Source organism: Pogoniulus pusillus, chromosome 32 (assembly GCF_015220805.1).
Source record: "Pogoniulus pusillus isolate bPogPus1 chromosome 32, bPogPus1.pri, whole genome shotgun sequence".
NCBI classification, from domain to species: Eukaryota; Metazoa; Chordata; class Aves; order Piciformes; family Lybiidae; genus Pogoniulus; species Pogoniulus pusillus.
The window spans coordinates 6,497,033-6,510,386 of NC_087295.1; the positions used below are offsets into that span (position 1 = coordinate 6,497,033).

At 42.0% G+C, this 13,354-nt stretch overlaps 1 protein-coding gene across 5 annotated transcripts in view; it reads right to left on the reverse strand.

The window, feature by feature from the left end:
- The window catches only part of VPS41 (VPS41 subunit of HOPS complex), a 107,603-nt gene that overhangs the window by 1,078 nt on the left and 93,171 nt on the right, over nucleotides 1–13,354 (reverse strand). For 4 of the 5 annotated variants that reach the window (XM_064169591.1, XM_064169590.1, XM_064169589.1 and 1 more), the window contains 5 exons: nucleotides 12,436–12,576; nucleotides 10,686–10,822; nucleotides 3,774–3,873; nucleotides 2,465–2,509; nucleotides 2,010–2,089 (listed from right to left, as the gene is read on the reverse strand). In XM_064169591.1, the coding sequence (XP_064025661.1) occupies nucleotides 2,010–2,089; nucleotides 2,465–2,509; nucleotides 3,774–3,873; nucleotides 10,686–10,822; nucleotides 12,436–12,576 (503 nt within the window). The remainder of the gene's footprint in view (nucleotides 1–2,009; nucleotides 2,090–2,464; nucleotides 2,510–3,773; nucleotides 3,874–10,685; nucleotides 10,823–12,435; nucleotides 12,577–13,354) is intronic. The other variant, XM_064169592.1, reaches the window with a different exon arrangement.

The following is a 13,354-nucleotide window of genomic DNA, read 5'->3' on the forward strand; positions in this document are numbered from 1 at the left end:
AGTTGGCTAAAAAGTAACAAAGACATATATGCAAATACATATATACATATACTACTAGACAACAGCCCAGCTACACCCCTGTACACTCCTCTGGACAAAGCCTGGGGGCTAATAGCCAATACAAAACTATCTCTCTCTGCTCCCAGTCAATGTTCCTACCAATAACCCAAACAAAGGTGAGGAGGACAAGCAAGGCCAAGGGGAGAGACAGGGGAAAACAGAAGCAAGAAGAGAGGCCAGAACAAACTGTGCTTCAAACTATATAGGATTATTTTAGACCCATGGAATGAGTTAAACCTATTTCTTCTATTTTGCTCATCCCCTTGAGAGCAGAGCTCATCCCCCTGGACTCTCTCAACTCTCTAGAAAGCTTTTATTTACAATTTATAATTAAGACACTGGTCTTAAAATGAACTTATGTCCATGTCCGACTTGAAAATCCCATCTGACAAGTCACCTGGCCCAGAAAATCAAGAATGTTAGATATATTTTTCCATATCTCCTCAAAAACATCTGTGGTAAATACTGAATATTTACCAGTTGTTGGGCTTTCTCATGCAAGTGATGAAGATTTCAGAACATATTTCAGTATACATGCTCTACCTAATGGCTACAAGCACTTTGTGTGGTGACTAGCAGACTAAGTCATCCACCCAAGTAAATGTTTAACTACATGTTCACTTTCAGAGGCAGATGGAGAAAAGTTTAAGGTACATTTTCTTTGTGATTGTCACCATTCTGATGCTTTCATTTCCAAATTCAAAACTAATTTTATCACTAAGTTACTTTAATGGTTTGTTTTCATTAAAACAACAACAACGAAAAATTCAAACAAAGAAAAAATGAACAAAACCATACCAAAAAATCCCAAAAACAAAGAAGAAAAAACTACTCCCTTGATGAAAGAAGACACAGAATTGATCACAGAACCATTGAATGGTTTGGGCTGGAAGGGATGTCCAAAGGTCATTTAGTTCAAACCCCCTGCAGTAAGCAGGGACATCCTCCACCAGATCAGGCTGCCCAGAGCCCTGTTGAGCCTTGCATTGAGTATCTCCAGGGATGGGGCCCCAACCAGCACCTTTGTGGTAACGAATCTTTTCCCACATCCACCCTGAATCTGCTCTTCTCTAATTTCAAACCATCACTCCTCATCCTACCACTGCAAGCCTTTGTAAAGAGTCTCTCTGCAGCCTTCATGTACTGGAAGGCTGCTATTAGGTCCCCCTGGAGCCTTCTCTTCTCCATGCTGAAGAACTCCAGCTCCCTCAGTTTGTCTGTATACAGGAGAGGTGTTCCAGCACCCTGACCATTTCTGTGGCCCTCCTCTGGACCTGGCATCACCAGGTTCATGTCCTTCTTACGCTGAGGACACCAGAGCTGGACACAGTACTCCAGGTGAGGTCTCACCAGTGCAAAGCAGTGGAATCACCTCTCTAGAGCAAAGTGTCAGAATCACATGCTCAGAATGTGCTTAAATATTCACTCTGAAATGAGTGGGTTTTTTTTTCAGACCAGAATCACTTAATGTGGTTCACTTGAGAACAGACATTTACTCTTATTTTTAATTACACATACTTAAGTGAGAGCCGGAAGGGAAAAGAATTAATGGAAAAATCAAGCAGGGCATATTCCCTGAGTGTCTCAAAGCTGCACTGCATATTCAGATTGCAGAAAGTGATAAAGCAATTCTCAAACAGCAGCAATAAATTAGATGAACCCCAGTTGCAGTGGCCCTAAACTCCCTTTTCCTTAGTCAGACTAACATGTGCTACCATCACAAATGATGACTGGAGTCACAGAATGGATTAGGTTCGAGAGGACTTAGAGATCATCTACTCCAACCTCCCTGCCATGGGCAGGGATGCCTCTCAGCTAGGCTTGGCTGCTCAAGGCCTCACATCACATTACAATTCCTGATAGACCTACCACAGCTGACAACAGCAAATAGTTTGTCCTTCTATTTCTGGCAAAGGTGTCAAAAGAGATTAATTAAGCCAGTTCCTTACTGTGTTAGATACGGGGAGGCACTCCTTGTGAAACATGTGTCTGCAGTGGAACACCACCACATTGAAGGACTTGGATGCATCTGGCAAAGAGAAAAAGAAATTCCTTACAACAAGGCAATGAAACAAAAGATTCGATGGCTACAGCAGCAGATGCCTGCATTCTGTTATGCACAGACACATCAAGTGATGTCTCTCTTACTTCCAAATTATTCTGGCTCCTTTACAGAGCTAGGGAGGGTGATGGTGTCAGGTAACGTGCCCCAGTGATGGAGTCAGAAGACAATTTACCACAACAGTAGGCCAAGAAGCTCATCTGAATTCATAAGACAGCTTTGCACAGGAATTTACACATTGATTACCAAGTGAGAGTACTACATATTTCCAGGAATGAGAGCTAACAGTGGTTGCTCTACAAAAATAAATAGACCATTTTTCTTTTCCAGCAAACATCCTACCTGGAGGAAGTATTGGAGACAGGCATGATTCACAGATATTCTCCTCTGGAAAAACAAATCAAACCAAACCTGTAACAGTTTTGTTAACAAACTCCACGTTTACTCTTTCACAAAGCAGGCATGAGCACACTGCTCTGATAGATACAGAGCTTGCTCTTAGAGTGCTTCTTAAGATGACTAACAGAGTGCATTAAAAATTGAAGAGCAATACTGAAGCAGCTTTTCTATTAACAGCATGAAAAATACTTAGGTCTTCTGATGCTGACAATGGCAGAATTACAGGAATGAGGCTGTTTAGGATCAGCACTGTAGAGGCACAAGACAAGCTGAACAAAAAGGAGCACAGGGTGGGTGGCTGAGACCTTTGCAGCATTTTGCAGCAGAAGCTCTGTTCCTTTGTCTTTCTGTCAGCTTTGGCCTCTTGCATTTAACACTCATCTGGTGTGAATTACAGCACTGCTCACTTGCATCATCAGCACCCTGCACAATTTTCAACTATCTGGAAGCTTTTGCTTGGGTTACAGTCATTATCATCTGACTGCCTGTGTTGGCACTGAATGGCATTTTTGACCTTTACAGGTACATCTCAGCACACAATACATTACTTTACTGGGTATGCAGAGACTGATGAGGAGAAAAAGCTGCATACTCCACCCTGTAGTTTTTCAGACACAAAGCTAGCTGCTCGTATCCAGCTACACTCTACAAGGTACAATACTGAGGCTTTTAGACTGCTTCTCAAGTGGACAGTCACAGAATCATAGAATGCTAGGGGTTGGGTGGGACTTGTAGAGATCAAGTCCAACCCCCTACCCAAAGCAGGATCACCTAGGGGAGGTCATACAGAACACATTCAGATGGGTCTTGGAAGTCTCTAGAGAAGGAGACTCCACAACCTCTCTGTGCAGCCTGTTCCATTGCTCAATCACTCTTATAGCAAAGAAGTTCTTCCTCATGTTGAGGTGGACCCTCCTGTGTTCTAGCTTGAATTCACTGCCCCTTGTCTCACCACAGGACACCACTGAAAGAGACTGAGGCCTTTGTCTTGACAACCACCCTTTAGATATTTGCAAACATTAACAAGCTATCCTCTCAGCCTTCTCCAGACCGAACAGCCCCAGGCAGCTCAGTCTTCCTTTCCTCACCAGACAGTCGTTGAAGTCCCTCAACCTCATAGCTGTCCACTGGACACTTTCTAATATATGCTTCCTGAGCTTCTAATATATGCTCTTGAGCTTGTGGCTTGGGTCTATAAAGCAAGTCAAAGACCTGAAAACCTTGGCAGTCACCATTTTTCCTCTGTACCCACCATCTACTAGAACACCCTTCATCTGAGTTCGATGCATTTTCTTCAGTAAAGAAAGAGAATCAGCAACGAGGATCTTCTTGCAACCTTCCCGCAGCAAGATCTGTAGATACAAAGAACACAAACCACAGAGGTGGCTGAAGAGATGGGCACCACAAGCACCTTGGCATGTCTCCACTGGGTTTCTGCTGCCAAACAGAAGGCAAGGAATGTTTAAGACCTTTCAAGCTATTAGGGAGGGAAAGGATTAATCTCCTGTTATCTCCTCAAGCTAGAAACCCCCATGCTATAAAAAAATCAAAACTCCTGAAGTGCAGTGATACAAAATAAGCTTTTAGAAAATGAATCATTTCTATTTGTGATCATCTCAGAAACTGTCCTTGCCTTTTCAACATTACCCAAGGGCAAGAGAGAATGCTGAATTTTATTTTAAATACAGAAAAATGGCACTAGCTTTGAAAAAAAAAATTACCAGAAACTTCTTGCAAGAACCACTGAATGAGATTGTCTTTCAGAATGAGTGCTTCTCTGACTCAAAATGCTCTCTATCAGGAAATTAATATCCCAAAGGCAGGTAAATAACTTAGAGCAGAAGAAGTCTTGGCATAAGGAAATTAAAAAGCCTGTGTTTAAGTAAAAAGAGCAAAGCAAGCATGGTAAATGAGGGGGGTGGAACAGAGAGAGTGGAAAGAAGGGAGCATGATCTACTATTTTCTACTTAAAATGCAGTGTGTCAGCAGGAAAACTGCTTTCAAAAAGAAAAAAGAAAAATAAAGGTATCAATTTATTAGAGCAGATTATCATCAGGGTCTCTTAGTCCATAAAACCTATTATGAAGGCATAGATGTGAATGGTATGAATGGATGCATCTCTGCTGCCCATCAGAGTGACTGAGTAAAATGCCCAATCCACAAACCCTAGAGGTACTGCAGCTAAACAAACTGGGGTTGTATTTTAAGACCATGGAGTGAGGAAAAGTTTTAGAAAGCCAATCTCTCCTATAAGCTGTCATAAAAAGGGTGAAAAAAATGGGCACTGCTTGCTGAAATCAGGGAGGTATTTAGATAGTTTTTTAATTCTATGACAAGGAATAATGGATATAAGCTAGAACACAGGAAGTTCTACCTCAACACAAGGAGAAACTTCTTTACTGTAAGGGTGAGGGAGCACTGGAACAGGCTGCCTGTAGTTTGAACTAGTATTTTGCATAACAATGAAGCAGTAAATGCTGATTTTCATAGAATCAATCAGGTTGGAAGAGACTTCCACAATCATCCAGGCCAACCTAGCACCCAGCCCTATCCAGTCAACCAGACCACAGCACTAAGTGCCTCATCCAATCTTTTCTTGAGCACCTCCAGGGACAGCAACTCCACCACCTCCCTGGGCAGCCCATTCCAATGCCAATCACTCTCTCCGGCAACAACTTCCTCCTAACACCCAGCCTATACTTCCCCTGGCACAACTTCAGACTCTGTTCCCTTGTTCTGTTGCTGGCTGCCTGGCAGAAGAGCCCAACCCCACCTGGCTACAATCTCCCTTCAGGTAGTTGTAGCCAGCAATGAGGTTTGCCCTGAGCCTCCTCTGCTGCAGGCTGCACACCCCCAGCTCCCTCAGCCTCTCCTCACAGGGCTCTCTCCAGGCCCCTCACCAGCTTTGGCGCCCTCCTGTGGACACCTTCCAGTACTGCAACATCTCTCTTGAATTGAGGAGCCCAGAACTGGACACAGGACTCAAGGTGTGGCCTGACCAATGCTGAGTACAGGGGCAGAATAACCTCCCTCATCTTACTGGCCACACTGCTCCTGATCCAGGCCAGGATATCATGGGCTCTCTTGGCCTCCTGGGTACACTGCTGGCTCATCTTCAGCCTACTATCTACGAGTACCCCCAGCTCCCTTTCTTCCTGGCTGCTCTCCAGCAGTGCTACACTCTACAAATTAAAGCATTGCTGCCTTAATTGTGTTGGCTAAAGGAAGTTTTAACAATAATTGCATTGGTAAATTCCCAATGGGAAGAGAGGTTCTGGCTGAGTCTCAGAGAAGCAATTCCTGTGTGTGAAAACCGAACTGAAGTTACACTGACGACTTCTCAATTGGATGGAGGCAAAGGTTGAGTTTTGATTCTGTGCCTTTGAAAAAGCTTTTAAATGCAGGCAGTAACGATAAAATTTGTTAAACTTTTGTCAGGATATCAGTCTGACTTGACTCAATTTGGTTAGCTTGCCAGAGATTTGACTGTATTTAGCAATGCTGGAAATGTTGATGGAAGAGTGGTGACTTGTTTTGCCCTTAAAAAATGTGCTAGGAATGTGTCACATCTAATAACTAAGTAGGTGTCTCCAGAAACACACTGGCAGGACTTTATAAATTCAAGGGAAGTCGTCTGTGGTTTATTTATGTATAAATTTATGACACCAAAGAATTAAGTTTTCAGGAGTTAGATATAAAATATAACAGGAAAGCATTAGACTACTCTTTCCTTGATAAATAACTCCTGTTAAAATTCAGAGAAGTGTAACTTTGTTGCCTATGGTTTTGTAAGTTTGTGAATGCTGCTGTGTATAAAAAATACAAAAATGAGTGTTATTTCAGCAGTGAATCAGCTTTCATCAGTACAATAAATTAGTGTCATTCAATTAGGTGTTATGCTTTTAATACATTAACTCAGATGATGACAAAGAGAAAACATTATAATCACAGAATGTTAGGGGTTGGAGAGGCCTGGAACACAAGCCCTAAGAGGAGAGGCTGAGGGAGCTGGGGTTATTCAGCCTGGAGGAGGCTCAGGGGTGACCTCATTGCTGTCTACAGCTACCTGAAGGGAAATTGTAGCCAGGTGGGGGTCAGTCTCTTCTGCCAGGCAACCAGCAACAGAACAAGGGGACACAGCTTCAAGTTGTACCGAAGGAGGTCTAGGCTGGATGTTAGGAGGAAGTTCTTCACAGAGAGAGTGATTGGCATTGGAATGGGCTGCCCAGGGAGGTGGTGGAGTTGCCATCGCTGGAGATGTCAAAAAAAAGTCTGGATGGGGCACTTAGTGCCATGGTCTAGTTGATTGGACAGGCCTGGGTAATAAGTTGGAAGAGCTTGAAGGTCTCTTCCAACCAGGCTGATTCTATGACTCTAAGTCCAACCCATCTACTAAACCAGGGTCATCAAGGGCAGGCCACACAGGAATGCATACAGGCAGGTTTTTAAAGTCTCCAGAGATGGAGACTCCACAATCTCTCTGGCCAGCTTGCTCCAGTGCTTCATCACCTCTACCACAAAGAAGTGTCTCCTCATGTTGAGGTGGAACCTCCTGTGTTCTAGCTTGTACCCCCTCCTGTGTTCTAGCTTGTACTCACTGATCCTTGTCTTATCACTGGGCACTACTGAAAACAGGTTGGCACCTTTGTCTTGACTCTCACCTCCCAGATATTTAAGATTTTAGTAAGATCCCCTTTCAGCCTTCTCTTCTCCAAACTAAATGACTCCAGTTCTTTCAGTCTTATATAGGAGAAAAAAAACAGGACAGGAGGGAAAAAACAATAATCATTTGGAATTTTAATCCTTATCCAAAAAGTCACTGAAATGAGTAATTAAATCTTTTTCTGCTTAAGAAAATACTAAAACGAGTATGCTCAGTTTTAAGTCCATGACAGAACTGCATATTCTGAAGCTACAAAGTAAGAATGCAGAGTCTCAAAGGCAGCTTAGTAGATCCCTACTTATAAGCAGAGAAAAAGCAAATCAGATCTGAAGTTGTAGCCTAAGAACAAAGTCTCCTGTGATATCCATCTTATTTTTATCCAAGAGAATACTTAACTGTGTCTTAGAGCCACGGGAGGCTGGTTGGTAGTGAATAGATATCAACTCCCTTTCAAAGATAGGAATTAACTGCATTACATTTGAGCTGAGGTGAGCACACAGGGCAGTTGCAGCAGTTCATCTAATGGGCAATAGTTCGTTAAAGTGAAGCAATCAGCCTGCAATATGCCATCACTAATAAACAGTTAAATTATTCAGGAAAGATCCTAAATTAAACAAAGAATTACAACAAATTTTGCTGCAATATTTCCCTGTTTGGATTCTCTAATGCACATTGTAAGGCACACAGGACAATTCTGGTAGCCACTCAATTTGATTTGATTGGTTTTGCTGCGATGTGAGGAATTGATTTCAAAAAGACAGCCCACCAAAGGCACTGCCTTTAGTTCCTGAGCATATTTCACACCACACCTAATGTAAAGTTTACTGCTGCAGAAATTTAGATGCATAGCAGGAACTCTGCATCCCTACACTTACAAAAGTATAAAACTATCTTACCAGGGCTTGCAGAATGAGGCCACGATTAAATAACAGCACAGCTGTAATGCCTTATGGAGAGTCAGTGATGCAAGACTTTCAAGACAAGCAATAGGGTTTGACTTTGCTTGTGTGCTTCCTTTGTGGATCTTCACACAAGATTTTGTTTGGTGTTTTTCTTCCTTTTCAAAAGGGGAACACTAGAACTTAAGTGCATACAGAGCTTAAGAGCCACAAAGATGAAATTACTGAAGGCCCTAGTGAATGCAACTTGGATCTCTGTGCGAGTTCCAACTGTCATTTACATTGGGTAGTGTTCATCAGGCATTTTTAAGCCAAATCCAAAAAGTTGTGCCAGACCAGAAGAGAGGAGGTGGACTTTTTACCAGAAGCCTGCACAAGGTAGTCCCAGGCTTCCTGCAAACACACCAAAGGCTAGCTTTAAGACAGCTAGTAAGGCAGGAGTAAGGATGAAGCCAAGGCAGAACTCCCCCAGCAAACAGAGGTCACTTCGGTGTTTACTTGAGATCCCAGCCATGTCCTGAAGCAGCAGAAACAGTCCCACTGTCAAATTTGAGCTTGCCAATTTAAGACTTCTGAGGTGAGTGTGCAAGAGCTGTGATCACATCTCTACATCTCAGTGGAGACACACCATCTGTTCAGCCATGAGGCACTTAACATTGCCTGTAACACTTCACAACACTCTTAGTTTAAGCTATAGCTCTAAAGAAAGAGTCCCCAGCCCTTTTTTTTTTTTGTTTCTCTATATTGTTTTGCTGTCATACAAGCAAGCCAAGCACAAATTACATTAAGCTTCCCTAATTTCTATTATTCCTGAGATCTAAATTCTAGCCCTGGGGCCATCAGAATTTCCCTCAAAATGAATTAATTTGAAACCCATGAAGCATTCCAACACTAACAGCACATAAATTTAGATATCACTCTGAAAGTTAAGTAAATCCTTTTAATCCCAAAGTAATTTTGTTAAAAGGTGCTTGAAGACAAAGTGATTCTTCCCTCCTCAAAATGTGATGACAATGCCATCAGCTTTGTCTGAAGCCCCACCACAGACTTTGCACATGGCAGTTTCTCAGCCTGCCTGCAGACACACCAAGAATCACATTCTCATTTCCAGAAAACGAAGGAACAGGAGGATCAACAGTGCAAGCAGCAGGATACTGACAGCAGCAAGATTAGCATGCAACTGTTTTAAAGCAGCATGCCATTTAGCTAGGAGTATTTTGGGAGGGCATTAGTGTCTTAGAGAGTCTATTAAAAGCTGGAAATGATGTTACATTAGATGCAAAAGTGTATCTTTTTATCTGGGGTAGCTCTCTCTGCATAAGGTGTCTCAGTTAAAAAAAAAGACATGTAAAATGCTTCTTGGAAAATCATAAAGTGAAAGTCACAATCTAAAGCTCTCATAGCATAATAGAATCCAGCAGGTTGGAAGAGACCTCCAAAATCATCTAGTACAACCTATCCCCCAGCCCTGTCCAATCAACTAGACCATGGCACTAAGCACCTCATCTAGGCTTTTCTTGAACACCTCTAGGGATGGCAACTCCACCTCCCTGGGCAGCCCATTCCAATGGCAAATCACTCTCTCTGTAATAACATGATAATAAATTAAGAGAATAGCTTTAGAGAGGCTTTTCCAAGGGCCTTCTGACATCACTGAAGGCTCTATCAGATACAGGCTTTATTTGGGCTGGTAAGAGACCAGCTGTGACCTTGCTGAAAACATGATCGTTTTCACCAGGCCCATCCATCTGTTAGAGATGCCCAAAGGCTAACAGCACATGAGAAACAAATGTTTATGAGGTTCAGAGAACTGGACTTTCAGCTGCTTATTGGGCTATGTTTTCTTGGACTCCTCACAGTTACACCAGGGGCATTCAAACTGCTCTTTATCCTTATGACTCTCAGCAGAAAGATGCAGAGCAGCGTTACAAAGAACTGAAATCTGGGCCTCCTTTGGCAGCAAGGAGTTTTAAAGCATGTCAAGTAACTCTCTTATTACTTCAGGAACACTGAAGGGCACATTGCTTTTAAGCTCTTACAAAGGCACATCAGAATCAGTCAGGTACAGAACTGCAAGTATCCGAATAATTGTGCTAGGATAAAAACTTCCATCATCCAGTGAGCAGTCCTCCTTCTTTCTTTCATAAATGCATTGATCCTAACATATTCCACACAAGAGTCATGAATTTGATTTTAAAAGTTCATCTTCCTTTAGTATGACAACCTACAGCTCTAATGCTTAGGGAAAGTTTCATGCCTCCTCATATATGAAACAGAATGAAAAGAACCAGCCACGAGACTTTTCAATATTGAACAGTTGGGCACTATAGAAGCCTGAATCACCCAAAATCCTTCCAGTTCTGTTTAGCCACCAGGCTTATGGTAGCATGGGAAATATTCAGAAGGGGTAGAGGCCACTGAGAGATTATTTGTCTTGATACATTTCTACCTTTTTCATTATAGTTTTGTGCAAATCCTCAGCATCAACGACAGACGTCCAAGCTGAATTGCCAAACCTTCATGTTAGCCATTTCTCGTGCTGTTCAAAAAGGTTTGACTGTCTCTCTGAAGATGAGAATCACAGGAAGGAGGCAACGTTTACCTGCAAGTTGTAGTCCTGAAGAATTTTCACTAGTGAGTCTCTCAAATTAGGAATCTCCATGCCCTCCTTAATGCGGTGGATCAGAAGGATGGGATCAACGTGGGTTCCAATGTTGTTCAACAAACCAGTAATAAAAGCTGTCAAAATCAAGAGGTAAAGAAATAAAGAACAAAATCCAGCAAAAATACTATTATCACCATAAAATGTGGTGAGACACTGGAACAGGTCGCCCAGAGAGGCTGTGGACACCCTCTGCCATGAAGTGTTCAAGGCCAGGCTGGATGGAGATTTGAGCAATCTGGTCTAGGAGAAATTGTCCCTGCCTTAGCAGGAGCACTGGAAGTAGACATTTAAGGTTCCTTCCAACCCAAACCATGCTATGAAATATCTGATTAAAGGATGCTTTGGTGACAAGCTACAGACTTTGGCTGATTCTACAACAGTTCCATACTAAGCCTCTTTTACACAGCTTCTGTGTTTCTTGCAGCTGTATTTACTTGAATACAGGCCTTTGGGGATGAGAGGAAGAGAACAGTTTGGCAATTCACAGAGCTTCCAGGGTGCTCAAGAAGGAGCATCTAGCACGAACCCACAAGTTAAATGATGCATCAATTTAATATGAACTGAAGTACTCAGTCAGAAAATTAAATCCATTACAGGACTACTCCATTGCTAGTTCCACAGTTTAAAATGCACTTAATCCAACTCCAGCAACTTTCCAAACATTGGTGAGAATGACACAAAAAAGATCTTCTGATTTTTGGAGTGCACCTGGCTAAATGGCTCACTAGAGGGATGAAACTCAGGGTTGCATTTTTTTCTTCAGCCTCTAAAACTGAGAAATATTACTGGAGTTGCTCTGCATATGGGCAGATGAAAGTGAGAGAATTCTATATACTTTGAATCCCTTCTGCACTGAAGATGTCACTAACTGAAGCATCATTTAGTGATGGATTACATTTAAATACGGGTAACATGAGAACAGCTTTCTTCTAAAGGAGTAACAAATTTGAGTTGCTTCTTCCTGTCAGAATTAGTGGCCAAGAGATGAAAAAAGATCTTTTCTGACACTAATTCTACAAGACATTCAATCCTTCAGAAAAAAGGGATCTCCAGAGATTTAAAGCCCCAGAAAAGGTTGCAAAACTAATGGAGTAGATAGTTTAAATCCCCTATTTTCTCAGTCCTAGGAACTCCTCCTTTGAATCTGTTTCCTAACAAAACCAGTGTCCCTTATGAGATAGTTTCTGATTCCATCCAAACATCAAACTTGAGTAGCTACCCATGTAACAGAGGAAAGGCAAAATGCAATCTTTGTTAAAGATCTTACCTTTGTGCCAGAGAGACAAAACCAAATTAGTTATTCTACCAGGGGGCAGAAAAGTGTAGGTTCTTAATTTTCAGAACTCCAAAAGCAAAGCAGTTGCAGTAAGCGTTCTAACATCCTCATTGAGCCTGCAGACTGTGTTTTGAGACTGTCTAAAAATAAAGCCTCATTCTGGCAAATTAAAAGCACCATTCTCCCCTTGATCTGTCATTAAGGACCTAACTTAGTCAAACGTCAAATCCCTGTAGAGCGCCCACAGGCTGCCTTACTGGCAGTTTTTCTGCACAGCAGGACATCTATGTGGCACTCCACAAACCACCTTCCTGGCCATGCAGGAGGATCATTCAATCCTTTAATTGCAACAGCATTCCACACGCACAAAGAAAAGCAGACACAAGGCTTCTAAGAAACTATTCCCCTTACGTGGTTTGTCAATAGAATACAAAATGAGGTCCTCCCAAAGCTCTCCATCATCTTGTTCCTTGGCGAACTCGATAGCTTTATCTACGTCTTGCAGCTCTTCCATTATCATCTTCAAGGCACTGCGGCTGTTGCCCATTCTGCCTAGAAGGGAAAAAAGAAAGGATTATAAATCCTAAATGCCTATCAATGCTCAGGGCTTTAAAAAGCTCTTTCAATGCGAATTTTGCTAAGTGTGAACCTGCCTGAAGACTAATTCAATCAAGACCAAATCTAACTGAAGATGATGTAGGAATGTAAACCCCTGAGTAATGGGTATCATACAAACAAGTGCTTGGAGGACTTTGCTGGGCTGAGGCTTGGAGCCCTTCTTAGGGCTGTGTTGTGTCATATTAGAGGTTCTGAAGTGCAGCAACATCCAGTGTAAGAGGGAGTGTGTCTGTGACATGAAATATTCCCCTTAAGAGCCTGCAAGTGAACTCTTACTTTGTAGCAAGCACAGCGTGGTTTACATCCACAGAAAATGAGAAGAGAAAAGAGGAAGGAGGAGTGGAAGCCCTGAAGTATTATTTAAACAAATCCATAAGTAAATCTCACTCTGCTCTCAAATGGTCCACAAAACACCCTTCTCACTAAAAGACTGATTAAAATAAATAACCCACTTTCCACTCTGTTTGAGACTAATACATAAATGTTTATACATGAAAATCTTCACCTTACAATGCCTCTCACTCAGAGGTAGATTCCTTGATCTGATGGAGGAGTTAATTTACAATTAATTTTAGTATAAAAAAAGAAACAAAGGCAACACGAGCAAATCCTCCAGGTCAGCACATGATAAATACTGAGCTTCTGAAATATATTCAGATTAAAATGTTTATTTCTCTTCTCTCTTCAAACTGGCAGTACCACTCTTCTCTTG